General features: G+C 40.0%; 1 protein-coding gene across 1 annotated transcript in view; it reads left to right on the top strand.

Annotated features, from left to right (window-relative positions):
* The window catches only part of cdh13 (cadherin 13, H-cadherin (heart)), a 315876-nt gene that overhangs the window by 195653 nt on the left and 96550 nt on the right, over positions 1-23673 (top strand). The window contains exon 8 of the mRNA XM_069705349.1: positions 10770-10948. Within this exon, the coding sequence (XP_069561450.1) occupies positions 10770-10948 (179 nt within the window). The remainder of the gene's footprint in view (positions 1-10769; positions 10949-23673) is intronic.

Raw genomic sequence — 23673 nt, 5'->3', positions numbered from 1 at the left:
GATTGGCCCATCTGCTGCGAACCAGCAGTGTCCTCTCTCTGCGCTGGACCAGTGGCTGCTGTGCTCACAGCTCAGTGCTCAGTCAGAGTGACACCTGTCTTATACACCTACATGCTTATAATACAAATGTTCAGGACTGTGCCTGTGAGGTACATCATCAGATATTGTACTGTTAACATTGTCTAATAAACTGTAAATATAGAAAAAGCAATCGGATCTGTAAAAGAGGACAATTCAGGCAACTGCCTTTTGGAACATGAACAAAGGTAGAAGAAAATAAATTTTAAAAAAAGCACAAAAATTGAAAAACAATTGGTGCAGTTGGAGCTGCTACTATTGGTTAATTGAATGATTATGAGGTCCACGGAAAATTAATTGGCAACTTTGATAACTCATTCTTCATTTTAGTGTTGGGCAAAACATTTTAAGTTAGGATCTGGTAAGCCAGGATCAAGTAACTATTTTGAACATTATATCTTTAAGTTTTTATGAACATAACACTTTTAAATGTAATAAAATGAGCACACTTGCCTAGATTAACATATACACACATGCAATCATGAATTCATGTATTGGATGGATTATATGTTGACATATTCATGAACTACAATTATTTAAGATATCATTTGAAATGTGTTTATTCTTGCAAATTATTATGTAGACTTTTTTATGCTTTAAAATAGTTGTTTAGAAATTTTAGGGCTGAAACAAAAGAACAAATAGCATATAGTTGTTTATTGAGGCTCCAAATACATATAAACAGCCTCCTTCAGCTTTCATTTAGGCTGAGATCTGATGACTATGAAGGCCATTGGAGGATTCACATAATTTTTCTCCTCATCAAACCATTCAGTGACCTCTCTCATACCCCAAAGCATCTATTCGTTATGGTTCTCCTCTCATTTATTCAGGTATTTCCTTCAATTTGTACGCTGACTAATGATTGGTCCACTTAATGGTGTCATATCAAGGAGGACCACGTGGCCCTTTTAAATTTTAAGCTCTTAAATTACCGAAAGATGTGTGAAAACAATAGGTTGAAGACGAGAGGTGTGGCTTAGCGTGGGTGAGGGTAAAGGTACGAAACGCGCAACCTTATCGAATGTTGCTAAGCTCCATGAAATGATACTTCACTTTCTGCAGGACTACCGTTGTCAGGCTCTTTCATGTAATCTGTCTCTTAATAGTTGGCATACTTCCTGCATAAAATCCTGTGTGAGAGGTTGCGATCTTTCTTTCTAATAGCTCTCCAGGGTCTTGCATTTTAATGGGATGCCTGGAGCTTTTAGTCCATATTCCTAAATCTGGTTAAAATGGAATTCTCACCTTATGATTGAACCTCAGCTTAGAAACTCATCCTTAAAGCCAAGTGTGAAACAGGGAGGGACACGGACAGAGGACCAACGCAGAGAAATATTTACCAAATGCCTTCTCAAGTTTTATGAATATAATAATGTGAAAGGTTACCCCGCCTGGAGTCCGATGCAAGTTGGATAAACAGGTAGAAATCTAAGAAATCTATAATTTTCTCCATAAATCCCAGTGGAGACTCCTGCAGACTCCCTGTTAGTCTCTGCGGAGATGGCCTTTGTGGATCGAGCCAACATCTCTCCGCTGTAGCTTCAGCTGGATAAGCATGCTGAGCAACATCAGGCTTGATCGCCTGTCTAATTGTGGTCACACACTGAGATTATTAATTAAGTTTAAGAAAACAAAAGCAATATTCTGTCACTTCTGTGCCACCTCGGATTAATTACTTGCTATTTGAGAGGATATTCTTTATCAGAACATTAAAAGCGTAAAACATTTGGACAGGTCTAGTGGCATCACAGCCACAGGGTAATTAGGTTTTCTTTAATGATGATGGGATCATGTGGTGTTTCTACTGAAATGTTCCCTTTGTCAATAGATGTAGGGTTTTATTGAGTTTGCTGATTGCTGTTGCAACTGTGTGCTATGCACAGCTGAGTCAACAGCTTCAGTGCATTCTGAAAATATCACATTTCTTTAACCCTCTACCATCCTTTTTCTATTTTCATCTTTCTGTTTCTTTATCAGTACTTCACTTACATCCTGTTTCTGTTTCCACCCTTCGGTTTGCTTCCTTTTTACACCATTTTCTTATTTCCACATCTTTCTTCTTCCCCAAACAATAATTGTTTTCAGGTTTTTTTCAGTGCCACCATTACTTATAAGATTCCAGAACACAATCGCTGTTCCTGTCTTAATTGTTTCCTTTTTTCTTCATGTCACATCTAGTTGATTTTTCTCTCGTCTCTCCTCCCATCCCCTCCTCTGTGCTCTGTTCGGGGCCATGCGAGGAGGCGGTTCAGCTGTTCATTATGCTCTGTGGACCGTCTTCCAGCCTCAGGCCCTGACATTTGACTCCTTCATGGGACCTGTAGCGTTCATTACGCCAGCAGGAGAGGAGGGTACATGCAAAGATATGCAAATACAGGACAGAGTAAAGTCAGCTACAGAGGAGAAAGTCGTGATTAAAATCCCAAATTAAATATTTGTATCATATATGCATGTGCATATATACAGATTTATAGTATTTATAACACTGGTGACTTGGTCAGAAAAGTAGAGAACATACTAAACATATATAAGGATTGTGTTAAACTAGGAACACAGACAAACTTTAATCTAAAAGTTTTTAATCGTTCACTATTTTTCCCATTTAAAGCAGATATGTCTTCGTTATAAACACTGTCTGCGATTTGCATGATGTTCTGTGTTTGCATAGTTTGCTTCTTAAAATTCAAAGACATGTAACTCAGGTGGTATGATTGACACAAGATTGCCAAAAGCATTGTCAATATAAACAGCGCTTGCTTCCAGTCCCTTGTAACTGTGAATTGCAATGAGCTGGTGAAAGGAATAAATGGACTGATAAATGTTTGTTTAGCTTCAAGGAGCAGAATTGGAGTTACTTGAGGCGGTTCTGGAGGCAAGGTGGAGACGGAAAATGCAAAAGATAGTTGTGGCCTTTGGCAATTCAGTCAACATTTGTGGAAACCACTAAGCAAAAAAAACCAACTGGCAAACATTACGGGAGTGTTTGCATCAGAACATAAATGTATGTTGTAAATTGGACCTCATGAGGAGTTAATTTCAGTTCAAATACTTCACAAACAAACCAAGTAAAAATTACCGATTGTCCAAAATCATGAATATACTGTATATATTTGTTTTTTGTTAGATTGCAATACAATAGTGACATCAGACTGAAGGAACAGATGATTAGTGATGTAACACAGGTACACAGAGGAACACAGTGCAATTAACAATTGTGTGTTTAAATCCTTTCACCTGAAGAACTTCAGACAGATTGGGAAGAAGTTGGATGCAGTGGGAGGAAGTAATTTAGCTCGGCTGAGTCAAGTATATGAACAGTTTGAAGTGGTATATTCTAATTCACTCTCAGAAAACAATAACGTGCAGGTATGGTATTCACTTAACTGCTCTGAACTGTTGTCAGATAAAAAAAATTTTTTTAATTTTTTTTTAATCTGGTCCATTTGGCCAAACAACCTGATTTCTATATTTTCACATTAAAAGTGTGTATTTTACATATCTGGAGTATAAATGCATAAGGTGTTAATGCTATTCATTCAGATTCCTCCCTGAATGCTCTTCTCATGATATATATATATTTTTTTTGTAAATGACTTAATACACTCCATTTATTTTTTCAATTATCAAGTTAAGATTTCATTACCAGGCTTTGATTATCATTGTTTAGACGAGAGTTGCTTGGCCGACTCCTCTGTTCATTAACTTAGTGTTATTTATATTCTCATTAGGAAATGTATCACCAACATGCAGTAATGGAAGAAGTAACTGCCCCTCTGTCCTTTCTGTCAATCACTCAAAAGTCTGCATGCATACTGATGAACATATATACACACGGATATTTACCCTTCAATCTATGCACTCTTTTGTATATACCAGTGGGTGTTTTTCTCCTTATGAGGTGCATAATGTCTGCGTGTTACTCTTCTTTTCTGAGTTTATGGCAACCAGTTATAGCCACTATAATTTGTTAATACTCTGGCTTTTGCCAGAGGCCCAGCTGTGGCCTGAACAGACCCTCGCTGAGGAGATAGAACAGAGGAAATGTATTGTGCAGGAGTCAGAAAAGGGCCACTGAACTGCATTTTACTCCATTTACTTAGATGGGGCTCATTATCTTATATTTAGCTTCTGTGCAGCACAGCTCCACAACAGCTTTCCACATCTCTGGCTTCAGCCACTATCTGTTATTGCATCTATACTAATTTATTTAGAAACTTTTTTATGAGTAAATGAGAAGTCAAACTTTTGGAAAACAACAATTGGTTCATTTCCGAGATGTAAGTACTGATTGTATGAACATTTATGTTGCAAATGAATAATGTACTTGCTGGACTAAAAATGGACTGAAATGGCAGTCCATTAGTGATGGCTGGGATAGAAAGACTGGTAAACTTTGTAAAAAAAACAGGTGGTTTTGAAAACATTCATTATGTTTTTTTGTATCTGTAAAGAGTTGGTCAATAACATTTTTGAATTTATTGAAGTAAACTCAGTTTACAGCAAATAGAGCCAAAGGGAAGGTGTGATACAGAATCTATTACAATTTTTTTCAATGCCGTTAGTTAATATAGGTTTCCCAAGACTGCCTGACGCCCCTCTCAAATTTGTGCATCTTCCATTGTGTAATATATTGTCTCTCTTTTCATGTTATGGTAGTGTTGTTGGCATGGAATTGTTGTTGGCATGGAATTGTTGTTTTGACAACTTTCATAAATTATTTTATGGTAATTATTTTGTTCTCTCATAGTCTTTGTTAGAAATTACAGCAGGGGTTGCAGCAAGCACACCTGAAATTTGTAATGCAATATATACAAATTTGCATTTAAATGACAGTATATAACAATTGAAGTATAATAGCAATTTAGCAAATGGCATCGCTCTCACTGGCTTCATAATGATTATATATTTGTATGAATCAGTGGAAAATACTAGCTGGTAACTTTTTTGTTCATACTGCGACTATAAGAAGTGAATTTTTTTTTTCTGTACGTTCCTTTTGGCATTTGAGAATGAGTGTCCAGCTTTGACAGGAGGTCCTCGGGTACAGTCGTAGTGCAGAAGGATGGCGGTGTTCCAGATAGGCAACCAGGCAGGTAAGCAGACAAAACAGGTGAAGTCCAATGACATAAATGAGGTGGGAAACGTGGTGCAGTGCTGATGTTGTCTTAAGAGATGGTGGTGAACAAATCAGTTTAATGAACAACAAATATGTGTTCTGACAGGAACAGTAGTGGCCAGGGCGGAACAGACCTCCAGTAGAAACAAATACACCAGACTGAAACATATTCACAGCAGCGCTGGATAAATGAACCACACTTCCACCTCAGTGCCTCTTATCATTTGAAATAAATCTTAAAAGAAAAAAACAAACAAACAAATGAATTCTTCAGAAGCACTTAAAGATCTGGTCAGGCTTACAATATGACTGGAGCACATTTGTGGTCTGGCACAGTCATTCCATATAAAATGGTAGACAGTCAGAAAAATAAGAGGAAGGCAGACTTGAAGAATACTACTGCAGAGGAAGCATTACAAGTGCTTGGCATTGAGCGATTTTAAAAATCAGATATTTGCAATCATGTCTTTGAAATGACAGGTTTAACAAAAGACACGGAGGCAAGCAGACACACCAGCATCCTCGCACAGAGGAGTATTGGAGAGGGAACAATAGGCAGGCAAACAGCATAGACAGTTAGAGAACACTGGAATTCAGGAAAATAGAGCGGCTTAGAGTAGTTCACTACTTACACCATTTTCACAACTACTGCCTTAATACTTAACAGACTTAGCTGCAGCTAGATGGGAGGCAGTGTTAGATACAAAAAAAAGTGTCTTTTTTTTTTTTTACAGTGAAAAATAAATGTGTGTACAAAGAATGATAACCACCAGATGGAGGCACATTTTGCCTCTTTAGCTGTTCTCTTGAATAGTTTCTTTAACAATTCATTTTTACAGAAAGTGCATTCAATTTTCCTTTGTTGTTATTCTTTAAATGTATCTGGCTCTTTTTGATAATCAATTACATCTTAACAGGTATAGATTTTTTTTACTACTCTTTGATTTTTCTGAAAGACACTTCCATATATAATGACTATTTAACCAGTAAAACTTTGTAGGGAATGGAAAGTGATCATGTAACACCTCATCATCAGCTGTCTGTACCTACAAGATGCATGGCTTTCAGCCAAAGTGGTGATCTCTGCTCACAGCACACATTTTGACTTGTCATGATAGGAAAAAAACAACACTTGCATTATGGATAAAGACTAAATAACGATCCAAATATCCCAGTAAGCTATGATGGCATGACTGTTAGCCACCGTGCACAATACCAAGATCCTAAAACTGAATCTGAAGCAACGAAATTAAATTAAGCCTTAAATATTTTTTCTGCTGTGAAATGTCCTGTGAGAAAAAAAACAACGTTTAATAGGTAAAACCAGAAAGAGGTAAAATTATCCCATATTTTACAAAAGTCATAGTTTAATTTGCAAGGATGTGCCTTGTATTACTTGCTTTCTTTTTTGTTCATTATCTCGCTGCTCCTTAAATTTTCTCATGCGACCCTCTAGAATGTTGTGACCCAGATGTTGAAACCACCGCATCTGACAGTATTACACTGGGACTTCTAAAGCAGCTGAACAGCCACACTATATATACATGCTGTTTTGTTGAAAAACCAAAAGTTATTTGGTGAACCAACTGCTAAATATTATCAGGGGCATAAAGTACTGTGTCGGCGCATTGAGTAACCTACTAGGATGCCAATGGAGAGCCCATGACATATTTCTCTATTAGCCTACTTTAAGTATTCATTAAACAGTAAATATGGACAAATACAATCTGAAAACTACTAAAAAGTGCCTGAAATCAGTGGACCACATATTCAGCGATGGTAGTTTCCACTGCAATGTGTTCTTTCTACTACTCACGTGACTTTCTACATGTTTCCTTTTCTCTCTCTCAACTTGTGATTTTAATCTCAAACATTTCCGTGTACACTTACCTCTGCTACCATCTCCTCAGCACATTCTGCTCCTCAATATGTGCTTGTAATTCAGTGTAGCATACTATTGGTATTGGCTTGGAAGATTAATCTGTGAACGTCCCTTGATATTTACACCTGACAGTAGAATGTATATTTTTCAGTTATTTACTTCGGATTAATGTTAAACCCAGTTGTTGGTTTTCCGGCTCTCCATTGTACATGTCGAAAAAAAATTAAAAGAAATTTGGCCTCGCTCGCATTCATGCAGATCCAGTGTAACACGTCGACAATGTGTTCATGTTCGCAACGCACAGTCGACTCAAAGACATACAAGCGTCACATTTGCCATATATTTTTTTTCTGTCTTGGCTATGTTTTGTCGCTTCATCTTGGCTTTTCACACTGTCAGTTCCCTGGTGGCACCCACAGATCTGCCGGCCGCTACTGATTTCCCTTGGTGTTTGAGAAAGATATAGGAGTTAGCTGTAGGCAGCGGCACCGTGTCCCACCATTCTGTGTGATGAAATCAATCCACAATATGTGTATCTGTGCGTGGTTTCTTTTTCTGTGTCAATCTCTTCATGTGAGAATTGTTGATGTTTTATCTTATAGCCCTGGTGTTTCTTTCCTTTTCTTTTTTTTTTTTTTTTCTTTCTTTTTTTGGACTAAGCATCTCATTTTACAGTCACTTGACAGACATGCGTCACACAAACTCTTTCTGCCATTTCCTGCTTTATTGTATTAATTTTTTTTTTTTTTTTTTTTTTTTTTCATCCGGTGTCATCCAGCACTACAGCAGATGGGTCCAAGTGATAGCGAGGTAATGGCAGTCTTGTGCATTCACATCCATCCCGCCATATAGCCATCCAATACAGTTAAGATTGATTGAACCTTGGCTCCTACCAGAGGATGGAGCTGATAAGAGAGGGCAATGACTCTTCACCGAGGCCACCCGCATGATATCATTGTATGATTAAACACAACCGACATCAGTGTTGGAGTTATACCCGGGCCCATTGTCCCATTACACAATGCTAGATGCTTATCGGCAGTTGATCGATGCTGATGGTCGTATTGTATCCTGGACTGACGAATGCGTGCTGGATACATGATGCTCATTCGTGAATTATGGTATCTGATGGAAACAGTAGAGTACTGGGACGGTCAGTGTGCCTCATCACATCAAACAGGTAATATGATTGTGTTGTGTTCAAAAAGACTTCCGGTTTCCAGCAGAATGAAAGCAGTCAAGTCAAGATAACTAATTTAGAGATAATGTTTATCACTCACTTGCTACCGGTTTGTGTGTCTGTGTGCAAAACTGTGCATTCGCATGTGCGACGATGTGTCTTTGTGTGCACGCTCACTGAGTCATCTCTTTGCAGTGGCTTCCGAGGTGTGAAGTGGAACAGAGTATAGGTAATGAAGGAGATGGGACTGTGTAATTATTCTGCAGAGGAGGGATTACCGGTTTACTTAACCATTAATGGTTCACCTTGAAGTCCAAATGCCAAGGGGATTAAGCCCACACCTCTCTGCCCCTCATTACCTCCAACTGGACTGAAGACGTTTGCTACAAAGTTGCCATTATTTAATGTAGACTTTGCATATTTTCCATTAGCCCCTTTGTGTCTTATTTGAGTAGTTTGGTTAATGCACTGTGGCAAAGTACTGTTAGATATTAAGGAGAGGCATGAGAGGAGATCGATGTTTTATGAGCCATGCTATGCAATGCCGGTAGTTGGTGCTTTGGAGTGTTTTGTTAAATATGTGGGTCAAATCAGAATCAGAAGGGATTTCTTGCCAGAAAACACAGAACTTCAAGGGAGTTTATTAAAGACAACAACAAAAGAAGAACTTGTTTCACGTAAGGTAATCCAGGGAGGATTTTCATCCTCAGCTGCCATATTGTTCCGAAACTGAAACCAGAAGCAAAATTATATCATCATCCACAGTGATTAGTCGTGTCAATTTAGAATTATAGCAATTTATAGCATGTTGTAATCAAAGCCTACCCATTAGTGTTCTCTACTAAAAATTACAATCCTATTCATTGAAATAAATAACTTCACACACACACACACAAATGATCTGATCAGATCAGATCTTTAGGACAGACTGTCTGACTGTTATTTTCATCTGAACCGATCGGATTTGGTGTGTCCAGATATCACCAACCTATCTGCGTGGGTTGCTGTGGTAACGACGTACACGCAGCTACGCTGGTGTTGTGGCTTTCCAACACGGAAGCTGCCGGCACGGAAGTGGCAGCAGACAGTTTATTTTGGCTTCTGTCCATGTAGTGTTTTTGTCGTTGTCCTCCACAGTGACAAAATCTACACTTTCTGATAGGGCTCTACCAGCGGTAACATAAATTCAGCTCACTCTGAAAATGACGTCACTGTATGTCACGTTACGAATGACGCAAGGAATCCAATTTCAGCCAGCAGAGCGTCTGGACGGAGACGCATTCGTAGAAACCTAATTGAAATCACATTTCAAACCACCTCTAAATGTAGTCTGAATATAGATTGCCAAAAATTGCATTTTATGTGTTTTTTTCTGTTCAGACTTTCAAAATCCATCTGGATACAATCTGGATATGACAAAAATCTGATTTGAGCTGGCAGTCTGAACATAGCCTTAGAATGAGTGCAACTTAAAACAAATTTAAAAAAAGAGATACGGGGCCGGTAATATTTCCATCAGAGATGTTTGACTGCATGCACCTGGCTGACAACAAGAATGTGGAGCAGTGGATGGAGAAACAGTTAACAGACACTTCTGCCTGCAATGGAGAAATGGAAAACACTATTCAGCAGAGACACGACCGAACATAGTCTATATATGTGTGTGTGTGTGTGTGTGTGTGTGTGTGTGTGTGTGTGTGTGTGTGTGTGTGTGTGTGTGTGTGTGTGTGTGTGTGTGTGTGTGTGTGTGTGTGTGTGTGTGTGTGTGTGTGTGTGTGTGTGTGTACATGCATATCTGAATATGTGGATTGAGTATGATGTGCCCCTCTGAATTGGTGTATCTCATCACTGACAAGAGACAGAGATTGAGGGCTGAGGGTGTGTCAAGGATTGCCTCCTATTTTAGCTCAGCTGCAATGGGCAGAATTTCCATTTTTCTTCCCATTACCAAATAAAATGCACCCTGCTGTTAGAGCTGACATGAGTGAAAAAACACATTAATAGGAAAGGCTAAGTTTTTTAAGCAGCTGTCTGGGAGGCAGTAGTTTGAAAGTTGGCTTTTTCATGCGCCTGCTGCCATGATTACTTTATATTCACAACTTCCAGACACTCCAAAGTACATATTGTATGCGATATATTAGAAGTGTCATGTGGACTATTCTCACTATAATTGCATGGCTGGACAGGCAGATTTTCAAAGATTTTTGCAGTTTAACAGGAGTCTGATGTGTTAACTTCTTGCATAAGTTTACTCGAGGTTCATTTAAGGATATTTTCTCTTTCATATTTTTGTGAACTGAGTGAAAAATGCCACCGTTTAAAAACTAAATTGAATCTCATCTGTTTCGTAATAAGCTCATTGACTCCAGAGTAAACAACACGTCTTATTGTCTCCTAAAATTTTGTTTAATTCCTGTAAAAACATCTTTATTTATGACACCAGCATCTTGAGCCCTCTCCACATATTGTACATATTGTGACTCACCCGTGTCCTTCACTGTCGCCTCCAGGAACCACAGTGATGACGATGACGGCGTTCGACGCAGACGACCCCGCCACAGATAACGCCGCGTTGCGCTACAACATCATCAGGCAGTCGCCGGACAAACCTTCACCGAACATGTTCTACATCGACGCAGAACGAGGCGAAATTGTCACCGTCATCTCTCCCACATTACTCGACAGAGAGGTGGGCAAACGTGTGTCTGTCTGTGTGTGTGTGTGTGTGGTGAATCATTTTCCAATGAGTGATGGTCCTTTCCCCGAGAGGAACAAAGTGTGTGTTTTTCTCTGGACAGGATGTTGTCACAAGTCTTTACACTTGTTTCTGAAATGAAGCTTCTACAGCTTCTCTTTCCCATCATGTCACCAATGCTGCCAGGGAACAGAGAGAAGGAAGTGTCTGTGTGTGTGTGTGTGTGTGTGTGTGTGTGTGTGTGTGTGTGTGTGTGTGTGTGTGTGTGTGTGTGTGTGTGTGTGTGTGTGTGTGTGTGTGTGTGTGTGTGTGTGTGTGTGTGTGTTTTTTAGTTGGTGTGTGGCTTTATATGAGGGAGCGCTAGAGCGTTCCAGCAAGCAGGCGCAGAAGCCAGATGAGCGTCTCTCCATTTCCCCGTTTAACCAGAGCGAGACAACAGGATGATTGCTTTTCCAGCAGGGTGACGAATGCCAGAACATCGATTGGGTTCGCTGGTGGAAGAGGAATATTAGCTGTTGTCAGACACTTAGCGAATACTTTAATTGAGGTGATACACACTCATCCGCCAACTCTGGTGGTGTCCAACAAGCCGGGCTGAAAACCTCCCATCCGGAACTGCTGGAACCACAACGGCTAAATGCTCTGATGAGCCAATCGGCGAGCTACAGTAAACTGTTTAATAGAGGCGTAATTGATTAAAAGTACGATGAAATGAGATGTAATCAATGCAGTGAGCACTGTTAGCTGCTTTTGTGTGGTGATTGAGAGAGCAAATTATTCATTAGATAGCCTTTGTGGTTTCTCCTATGTAGGAGAAGGGGGTGGGAGAAGTGAGACTTGGAAGCGTATTACTTCCAGGATATTTCAAAAGTAAGAGGAAGAAAAAAAAAATCTATAGAGGTACTCCTCCATTGTCGGCAGCCAAGATTTATTACACCACTAACTGGCTGCTGTTCGAGTTGAATGCCTTTGAAGAAGGCACGGAGCCAAATTGTCAGCCTGTTTGTGGCCTCAATAAATCTCTGAAAAAAACAGATCTTTTCTTGCACGTTACTTTCCACAAGTGACAAACTCTTGAACTTCTTAGTTAAGTACTTCAAAGTCACCAAGATCTGAGACCCAAATCACTTTTCTATATGTAAGCAGAATCACATCAGAAGTATTCTTGATTATGTCATCTACAAGGTTAAATGATGGACAGCTAGGTGGCAGCCACACAGCGTTTTTCGTGATACGTCATTTTCAGTTGTTTTATTTATTATGAGGTCTCTAGATATGCTCATTAGTTTTGATGCCCAAAGATTGACATATTTTTGTTGTTATATATTTGGAGCCATTTTTAAGTTTGGTGAAACTTGTCGAAATATAATGTGGTTGTTGGGATGAAGTGCTAAATAAGATGGCATTTGAGTATTTCTAATATTTCACACAATGAGTCAATTTCACACCTGAAGTAATGTCACAGTCTGTGAAATCTCAGACATTTTCAAAGAAAACTAGTTTTTTTTTTTTTTTTTCCTATCACTAAATAGACATGACTAATCCATGTATATGATACTGGCCCTCTGTGCTGTTAATATGATTGCATTGTTGGCAGTATATGCCTGAAGAACTGTGTATGATTGTTTTCATGTTATATATACAAGTATCTATCCCCTCATCCCCACATGGCCATGATTTATAAGTGTGTTGGGTTTTTCAAAAACATCCTCAGGGTTGTAGCGAAAGTCCAGCTGCAGCGCAGAATATCTGTAAAGAAAGAAATAAAAACAGCCTGAAACAAGGCAGATGGAAATGCAGAAGGGATCAGTATTAAACTATTCTCTTCTAGGTTTGGAGAGATTCAAACTCAGCAACTTCTGCACATTCTCATGAATATGACTCCAGCACGACACCCATCTGCCATCCAGAATATAGTGTTTGAAGACAGCATGTCCGAAGTATGTCTGTATGTGCTGTGACAAAGAGATAGGGAGAAGTTTAAACATCGAGACAAAGAGGAAACAGAGGGGGGGAAAGCACGAGATAGCCCAACTTTGCCCCGGTTCTCTAAATTCCTCCGACATAATTCAGGTGCAGCTCTGAGTGTATATTTGGACAGACACCTCACCTGCCCGTGGGATGCACAAAGCAATCCAGAGAAAATTGGAAAATGAATTTTGTCACATTGAAATCAGTTTGATTTTCCCTCCAGTGCTTTCTCTGAGGCGTAAAATCCTCTCTTGATATGCACATTTATTCCACCACTCTCTGTTTTTTCTCCTCACTTTGCTTTAGACTCGTCTCCCCTCGCCGTTTAATACTATTCTGACACGCGACGTTGTTGGATCAATGGCGAGCTGTAATTTTTGACAGCTTTGCCGGCATTTTCACGAGTTTGAAGAGATGAAGGAAGCGCGTACATCTTCCACTGAGTATAAATGGGAGTCTCTCTTAATGAACCTACTCTAAAAAAAAATGTCCATCATAACCTGTTGTCTTGAAACAACGGAAAATGTATTACTGATGTGCTGAGGATGTGCAGTGTGGAGCACTTATTCACACGGCACACGCCTTTTATTAACTTTATTGCACGTGCCAATGAATGTTAATTTGAACCAGAAGAGTCAATATCGGAAGCAAAAGGGTTTAACTTTTTGTTTCTGATTAGGTTTTACAGGGAATAAATTTGACTGGTAATGAGAAAGAGGACATACAGGGTTTAAAGCCCCCGCCATTATTAATACACGTGCTCTGCCCTGTTTAGCCTATGTAAAGGCAGGCGTATGGCAGCTTGACAGAGTGAGTGTGCAAGGTATGAGGTTATCTCTCCGAGCGATGTAGCTGAATTATGTTTTCCTTCTTTGTGTGATTAAGCGCGCATATCTGCGAGTATGTGTCAGCGAGAAGATCTTGGCTTTACTAGAATTAATAAATCAGCTGTTCAGAGACCCCCAAAAAATAAAAAAATTCAGAGATGTGAGACAGAGAGAGCTTAAAACTGAGCATATCATCCCGCATCTTATAAAAAAAAAAAAACAACATAATCCCAGGGTCTCAGCTGGTTGATTTATCAGTCGAACCCTAGTTTCCTCAGTCAACTGTGCTTTCATGCACCACCTCCCATTGTCACTGCAGTACATCCTTTTTAGAGGCTTGTGAACTGGAGGATCTGAGATGTGGATCAGAAAAGAAGCGAGGAGAGCTGGGAAGATGAAGGATGGCAGGCAGAGGAGGGGGAGGGCGGCGCACAGAAATCTCCCTTTGTCTTCAAAATAACAAGGCATTTCTGATTTAGATCAGGTCTACCCTGGTGATTCAGTTACTGTAAAGCTGCTGTACGTACATAACAATCTTGAAATGAGTACAAAACGTGTTCTCTGTGCTTTTCATTGGCGTATTCTCATTCATGCTGTCCACTGAGACATGATGAAGTCCACACAGAGAGGTACATACACAGTCACGGAGAAGGATGCGGTAAGTTTACCCTGATGCAGACACGAGGAGGAAATGTTCTCGGAGGTAACATCGTGCACCTAATAGGAAAAAGAAGAGAGCTTGTTAATGTTACTGCCATGAATTTATTGTAGAACATATCTGAATTTACAGTACAGTGATAGAATAATCACATTTCCTTCGACATGCACACATACACGCACATCTGCCGGTGCCACACACACACACACACACACACACACACACACCAATCACTGTAATCTATTTTAGTCTATGGAGTGTCCGCATGCAGGTTGGCTGTAACCAGAGAGGACAGACTGCTAATGGCAATGTGACTTTCTGACTCCCTAATGCTCTCTGGCCAATCTGGGAGCTGTCACCGCTCCGGATAGCCAATCGATGGAGTCGAACGACCCCTCCGTCCCCCCTCCATGTTCTACAAAGGTGAATTACATGAGGATGAAACGGATGACTGTGTGTGCCTGAGTGCATGTGTGAAGTTTACATTCAAGGAGGTAAACTGTATTTTTCTTCTAAAGTCTTGCTTGTATTTGTACCCCTCATTTGTGGAGATGTGTTATTAGTGCTTGTGAAAACCAAAGCACATCTGAACACCCAAACACAGTTGAACATCATGTGTGGCTCTCAAAGAAGGTAATGCCAGACACCACTGGGAGAAAAATATTGAACCTGAAAAAAAACTTCTGATAAATTAAGAATTATTCTTAAATCTGAGTCAGCTGAAAAGTGTCCTGCCTGTACATGTGAAACAATCTCTGTTGACATGATGGGTTATAATCATCTGTCAGCAAAATGATGTTTGGTCGTGTGTTGTGTATATTAAGGACTTAGTTTCCAGTCAAATGTCTTTACTTTACATGAACCGCTCTGTTATGCTAAACCTGCTCAAATCCAGAGTGACGGCTAAATGGATGGACACCATTATCCCTGATCAACAGTATAGTATGCAATGATGCCTGTAAGTAAAGTGACCCGGTGTTTGTTTTGTGCGACCTTGGCAGCACGCCTCCTGACGGCATTTTGGCTGATAAGAAAGCTTATCCTATCTAATGGCTTATTTGGCTCGGTGGCCAGAGTGGCTACAAGCCTGTGCGCTGTGATGAATGACAACTGAATCTCTGACAGGTTCCACTATTTGGTAAAAAACTGCATTCATTTTCTCCGTTTTTATTATCGTGATCACTCCTCATACCCCATTGCTCTTTTTTCCCCCCTCCTCATCACCGTGCCTCTTCATCACTTTGTTTTCTTGCTTATTTTCATTTAGTGTTATTTTCTCTCTTTGTCTTGCCGCCGCTGTCTATCTCTTCTTTGTTTCTGTCAGCCTCACCTCCCCCCTTTCTCTGTCAACACTTCACTGTGGACATCCAATTACTCGCAGGTCATAGCATACTGATTCCATTCAGAGCAGCGCCATTCAGCAACCGGCCTCAAACAGCCATTCAAATTATATCCTTGGCTGCCTTCAAGAGTTGCCGCTCTGCAAAATGTTGTTTTCAAACATTTCTGGGGCCATCACCTAATCTGATCCCCCAAACATAATTGAATGCCAGTCGTCACATAAAGATGCTTTCCTCTCTTCAATTAGCATCTCGTTTCCTCATGTCACAGTAACGACACAAAGCGGACAGAGACATATTTACTCCTTCCAGGTAGAGGCCGCAGAGAGTTATTATTTTATGTCATTTATATGCAAATAATACAGCACAGGGAACACATTGATAAGATTTCATTACAGCAGATTTGATGTACACTTCAGTTTATAAACTCCCTTTCATTCCCCTATTATGATGTGGAGATTGGAAAGGTGTGAGTAAATGAGTTGGGTGGAGAGAGACGCAGGCCAGTGTGGATAGAAGAATAGGTCCTTGGAGAAGATAAGGAGTAAAGAGGCATGGAAACACAAGCCTAGTGTCAGCGTGAAGACGATCAGCTTCGGAGGTTCCCTGACAGGAAGGTTGTATGATCAGAGAGTTCTGGTTCAATATCTGCTCAGAGGTACAGCTTAAGAGAGAAATGAGAGCAGAGGAAGGTTCCGAGACAGAGTGGCAGGATGCAGAATATTTATTTTTCTGCAATAGAATTGTGATTTTATTCATAGCGGCAACGATGAAGCCAAAGTACTTTGTATTCACCGCTTGTTAAAGTTTTTTTTCAACCATATCTGTAAACCACAAGCTTCAGAGTTTTGCAGAAGTAATTTAAAGATACAGAAACGTATATCAGCAAGAACTGAGAGAATCAAGACCTACAGTTTATAAATGAACCGCCGCTAGACGACAAGTGACGTGAAATATATTCATGGGTCTTTTAAAATAGTCCATATGAAAAAATGTTCTGCGCCCTGTTGCAGCCTGTCTAAAGCGGCTGTTATGAACTTATATCTCACTTTAAACTTATGAAAAGGGAAGGCAGGAGCTGGTCTTCACTCCTTAAATTGATTGTTTTGTTGATGATTAACACGCTGATCTTTTGAGATTGATTTGTCATCCTGTTTTTAATCTCGCTATAGAGAATGTGTGGGTTTCCCTGCATGCGTGTGTGTGTGTGTGTGTGTGTGTGTGTGTGTGTGTGCGTGTGTTGATGACCTTCACTTCCTTCAATATCTAAAATTAATTCAGATGGGTGACTGTATTAAGAATGGAGGGCATGTAGAAGGCTTAAATGTCCAAAATAAATTATGCAAAACAAGTAGGACTTGTTGCTAAATCACACTTAGATGATTGCAATATGAAATGAGAGATGAATGGAAATTACAGTGTGTGTTTACCTGAAAAGGTTTTTGTTAAATGTTTATATTGCCAGATGAGGACATTTTGTCTTTGAGGTTTGCTTGTTAAAGATCTACTGTGAATGAATTACTGTGCTTTCAATAATAGTAATAAAATAATATGAACCTAATAGAATAACTTTGGCAAATGTGTATTTAAATATAAGTACTTCTCTCCAACATTACATGAGACTTTATAAGCAAATAATCACCAGGACTGTGTGAAAGTTGTTTTATAAAAATGTAATCAACAGACGCCAAACAACCCACCTGCTGTAAGTTTGACTGCTGTTCACAATAGGTTTCGTTCTCTGCTCTCCATTCTCAGTGTGCTTCTTCACATCACGCTTGTGTAAGTTGCATATTGAACCATGACTGGCTCCAAACCAGTTGTGATGTCACATAATCGATCATGCGCATACATAGAGGGCTTGTAGGTGAGCGCAGAGAAATCTTCCCTCCTCAGCAGATCATTTTTTTAAAACAAGTTTGGCACATAGATCATTCTTCACAGTGAAGCTCAAACATCCAAGTGAAATAACAAAAAAACAAATCAGAGTTTGAAGTGGATAAGGATTTAATATGATATACTATGTTTTGACACATATGGATACAGTGCTATATGTTGTCTGTCCTGCTTTATTTCCATTCGTAGGTAATGTCAGTATTGTCCAGTAAGCCCATGCTGTGCACCTTTGCTTGTGTTTATACATTCATTTATATCAGCTGGTGTTTTGCAGATGGCCGCCTGAAGCTCATTCTTGCTATCCACCACCCTGAGTTTCCTTTTTTTCCACTAAGTTGAATCTTTCCGCACTAATAGCACTTCCAATAACATCAGTTTTCACGACTGTTCCAACACATTAATATGCTTTAACATTTTCCACTGTGAAATAACAAGTTCGGGGTTTTATCGTCATTAAATAAGATTTTTTTTTATTTTTATTGTGACTTGTGAACTCGACTCATCTGTGTCGCACACGTGCATCCGCAGCTGTACATTTCAATCCATTTGCCCATCTTCAGTTTACTGTGAATGACTCGTAAAGGAGCTAAATGTTGTTTGCAAGGCAGCAAGAAGACAAAACCAATTAGAATCAGATAACACTTCCTCACACACAGATGATGGCTTTAACCCCGGAAAGAAAGTAAAACACTTGAGTACATTACCAAGAGATCCCATTATAAAGAGTGTTACTGCAGTGTCTCCTTATGTGATGGCGAGTAGCCAGAGTTCTGGCAGCTGTAATCAATACAGTGTAGTTGGTGTGAACCCAGCCACTTCACGCTCTCTTGTTCTTCCCTGAAATGAACAAGGTGGACACCGTTCACAGGCATTGATGAAATACTGCTCCCCTCCTTTCCCCCTCCATCTCAGCCCTTCCTCTCCTCCTCCTCCTCCTGCGCCCCCCCCCCCCCTCTTCTATCATGCCTCTGTCCAGTTGCATTAGTGAGGAAATGAGATTCCCCCTAATTAATTAGATCTCTGAGTGCTAAAGATGAAGATTACACCCCAATGAAGGTTAGAGGTGTCAATCACAGGTTGTTTTTTTTTTTAAGCCGAGCATCCCTCAAGATAAATTGAGCCCCCTGGGCATTGTGGGTAAAAGTGTGCGTTGTTAATCTTTTTTTTTTTTTTTTCTGTCTCGCTTTAATTGAGTCTCACCGACAGTAGTCAATGAAAGCCTGGGACCAACAACTTGGAGAATTATATTCACCAGAAGAGCAGACAAGAGAGGCACAGTTTGAGCAGACGAGCGAGGGGAAATGGAAATAGGAAGAATGAAGGTGAAAAATGTGATCATTAAGACACTAAGAGGATGGAACAACGGTCAATTTAAACATTGACTAGAGGTAAAAACAAAGAGAAGGGGGAGGCCATCCAACGACTCCATATTAAAACAATGTTTATACATGCAGTGAGAAATACACATCAGTGTTGATTGTGACAATTTTTCACTGCAAATTGTCTTCTGACATCATGAGTGTGAACAATAATATAATAGTATAAATAAATACATTTTTGTCACTTCATTTCTGTCTCCATAACAAAGTTTATTCAAATAACTTTGTTACACAGTTTAACCAAATCTCACCTTTTTCTTTGGTGATATATTATTGTTGTTAAATAAAAAGGCAGAATAAGAGTTTTTTTCTTATCAACAAATAAAATGACAGCAAAGGCATCTCTTCTGTCTGTGGTTTACAGGAGAGCAATGACTTTCTGCTGTGTACGTTCAGTAACCTGCTTGGCATCTCTGAGCGCTGTAATGACTCTTCAAATATCCATTATTTATGTCCGTGTGGCACAGAGGTAGACCCTGCAGCAGCACAATCTGTTCAAATTCCAAAACTTTAGAAGATGGAAGAAGACTGATGAAGAATACACAGAAAAAGCAACATCATCATCGTAAAGGGGAAAACAGTGGGAACTTAGTTTTACACTTAAGATCAGCTTGTTTATCTCAGAGTATTATAGAGTCTGTGAAAAGTATCATATTATAAAGTCTTTATTGACTCTCATGATACCTTTCCAAAGTCTGCAAAAATTACCCTAATGATGTCATCAGTGTCATCTTGGGCCTCCTCGAATTCTTCAAGTCAGGAGGGGTTTATGGGAAATGTGGTAGGGACACTATTTTGCATGTTCCTTTTGGGAGTTTACAACCTTTATATTCTTTCTGTTGCGCTAAAAGTTTGGCTAATATCATGAGACCATTTGGTTTCACTTGGGGACTGGGTGATGATTCTCACTAAAAGTAAAGACCTTGTGTTTCTGTTTCAATACCTCTTTGTAATTGTGCAGGCACATAAATTCAGGTCTTACAAATGCTGGTAAAAAAAAAAGAAGCTTAATTGTGTTCAGTAATATAGAAAAAAGAAAATGTAAAAAGTAAGAACATGTAAAAACATTAGGTATATGTTCTCCACAATTAATCATCCAAAACTAGTGTTAGCGTCGTGACTGGTACTTTACGAGAATTAAACATTCCTAATTTACCGAAAACAAACAACACTAAAGTGGCAAGTCTGCTAAATATTAGCAGAGCTAAAATATCAGTTCGTTCAAATTATTATGCACGCAGAAGAAAGAAAAAACTAGACCTTTTTAAAATTCAAAAGTAATCTACGAGAGTGGAGAGTTGTGACTTTTCCTGTGTCCTAAGGAGGTATTGAAAGGGCAGTGGAGAGAAGGAGGGTGGGAAAGGACAGCAGGGTGAGACCTGAGAGGAGATAGATGAGGAAGAGTGAAGCGCGCAGGTGGCGGGTGGAATAATTAGGGGGAGACAACTGCTGCTGGAAACTGGGAAATGTCTATGCTAAGTGGAAGTGAGGGCTTCAGTAATGTCAGGGAGGTCCTGGTGACACTATACTGTCATCATGCTCAGAGTGAGCTTCAGCACTCTTACCTCCCTCTTGATGGCTCTTTCTCCTCCCTTCTGACTTTTCTGTCTGTGTTTCTCGTTGTTTTCGTTTCATCGCTCGCTCCTCAGGTCTCTCCTAGCTCCTTCTCTTTCATCCCGTTTTCTTTTTTTTTTTTTTCCCCCGTCGTCATTGACCTGAGGATAAAGAGTATTTGTCAACAGCTCTTACTCTCCAGTGAGCCTCCCACCTGCAATAGCACTTCAGGCGAGAATTAATTTTAGCCTGTCTCCATGAGAAAGTGCATTGATTGGAAAAGTTTGTTGTTGTGTGCTCAGTACTTTTTTTTATTGTTCCCTTTCCCATGCCAGCTTTTCTCCGCTGCTGAAATTCAGTTTGGTACATCTGCTAAAGGAGACACAAGAGTGTTGAGTAAAGAGAGATGGCTGTGTAGTTGACCATCTTAAACAGCCACTGTGTATAATTCAATTCAACTTTATTTATATAGCGCCAAATCACAACAGAGGTTATTTCATGGCACTTAACACATTAAAGTCCCTACAGCAAGATTTTACAATATTATACAGAGAAACCCAACAATTCCTACATAAGCTAAGAGGGGGAAAAAAACCCTCCTCTTTAAGGGAGAAAAACCTCCAAAAGAGGGAAGGAAAAACTCCTTCTTAACAGGAAGACACCTCCGACAGAACCAGGCTCAGGGGTGGGCGGCCATCTGCCTCGACCGGTTGGGGTGAGAGGAGAGCAGAGAGAGAAAAGGACAGCATAGAGATAGAAGAGAAGAACTGTTGGTGGAGACGACAAGCGCAGGGCAGAGACGTGCAGCTCCATGACGGGACATCTGCAAAAGAAAGAAGAGAAGCTACGCGAGCGAGGGAACTGAATGGAGACAACAGACAATAAGAAAAAGCTATGGGAGAGAAAAGGATGGTGAGGTATGAGTCAGTTAAAGAACAGGAGGAAAGAAAAGAAGCTCAGCATGTAACGAGGTCCCCCAGCAGCGTCGGCCTACAACAGCATAACTAAGGGTTGGTTCAGGTCCACCTGAGCCAGCCCTAACTATGGGCTTTATCAAAAAGGAAAGTTTTGAGTCTAATCTTAAAGCTAGAGAGGGTTTCTGCCCCTCGAACACAAACTGGGAGCTGGTTCCCTTTATCTACACCCCCTCCTTTAGTGGAGACATAGATCAACTAACTACAGCACAACATTGTGTTGATACTGCAACATGCGTTGATGTCTGTCAATGGCAACGTAAATATGAAGTATATAAGTTACAAAAATTAAGCAAATAAGCAGAATTATAAATGTCTTTATAATGAGAATATGTACAGAGAATAAGGTGCATGGCAAAGTGGCTCGGAAGTATTTACAGCAGTAGTGACGGCAGTATTAATGACAGTAACTTGGCTTGTGCGTGATGTGTACATGTGGGGTCCTAGGCATAGTTATTATTTGGGAGACGGACAGCCTGAGGGGAAAAGGCTCCCTCTCATCCTCGCTGTGTTGCCCCTGAGGCTGCTGTCTCGTCCTCCTGACGGCAACAGAGAGAAGAGTCTGTTGTTGGGGTATCGGGCTCCTTGATGATCTCGTTGGCCCTTTTCATGCTCCTCCTAGGGAAAATGCCCTGCAGGTTTGGGAGGGTGATATTTTGTAGTGCGCTCAGTCGAGCCAACCACCCTCTTAACAGCCAGGTTGTCCAGCTTTGTGCTATTACAAGATGCTCTCACTTGTGCAGGTGTGAAAGTTCTTTATCACCTTGAGGGGGAGGCTGAAGTCTCTCAAGCGTCTGAGGTGTCGAGATGCTGGCAGAGTTTTTATTCACCAGGCTATCAGTTTGGCAGGACCACGAAAAATAGTCTTTTATTCTCCAGCAACAGAGAAAATGAGAAGAGGAAGTTGGCATTAACACAAATTGCGGCATATGTGCCGAGGTCACACAGTAATTCTCCTTGTGGAACATAGCACTGGAACTCTGTAAATTGGCTTTTATTTGGTTAAGCCCACTACCCACTGACTGTCAAATAGGGAGTTTAACATTCTGTCATTTTATGATTGATGTAGTTCAATCTATTTGTAGCCGGTCTGAGTCAGAGTTGCACTGATTGCACTCAAAGAAGCATCATCTTCCAACTGTTCAGTTTCTCCCTTTCTATCTCTCTTTCTGTCCCCCTGGTTTCAGAAGTATTATTCTCCGTGGACTTAAGACAGTGGTTATTTCTCTATTTTAGATGTCTGCTTGCAATGTATTCAGCAAAATCCCACAGGATGCTGCAGATGACTGGGAAATAAGACCACAATAACAGTGTGCAACATAAATAGACTGCAACAAAAAAAAATCAATATTGACTGTCAGCTGTGTTGCCGTTTTATTTTTGGTCTCTTTTTATTCTGCAGAAGTCTGAATTGACTATTGAATATTTACTGTTGTTCAGAAAAAGCTGATACATGTTGTTTGGCATCCATCCATCCATCCATTCATCCACCCATCCATCCATCCATCCGTCCGTCCATCCATCCATCCATCCGTCCGTCCATCCATCCATCCACACACACACTTACACACACAGTAAATATACTGGCTATAACAGAACCATCCAGCCGTGCCTCGAAAGCTCACTTTAGTCTGTACATAAACATCAACTTCATTTATTCTCCTGGTCAAGAAATAGTCTAACAATAACCTCATGTTAAGCAGGGAATTATTATTATTATTAATTTTTTTTATTTTATTTTTTTAAATGTAACGGTCAACAAGGTACAAACGAGATACAACAAATTAGTGAGCTGTAGACGTGATTGTATGCAGAGTTGTTTACCTTTGGACAGAGCCAGTCTAGCTGTGTCCTCCTGTTTCCACTATTTATGCAGAGCTAACCAGCTGCTGCGTTGGCTACATGCCGACTGCACAGATGTGGGAGTAGTATCAATGTTCTCATCTAACACTCAGCAAAGAAGCATATTTTCCAAAATATGGAACTATTCCCTCAACGACTTGGGATGGCACATCTTCTGTAATATTGCATGAGCCACTTTTATATATTTATATATTTTCACATTGAGTTCACCCAGAATACTGTGAATATAATGGCATCTGTTCAAAGGGCAAGTGAGG

This window comes from Brachyistius frenatus, unplaced genomic scaffold, assembly GCF_029030835.1.
Source record: "Brachyistius frenatus isolate BFR_SWC_R1_liver_20210118 unplaced genomic scaffold, ASM2903083v1 Contig_55, whole genome shotgun sequence".
NCBI lineage: Eukaryota > Metazoa > Chordata > Actinopteri > Embiotocidae > Brachyistius > Brachyistius frenatus.
Note: the sequence above shows the minus strand (reverse complement) of the source record. Positions and strands in the feature narration are given on the sequence as shown.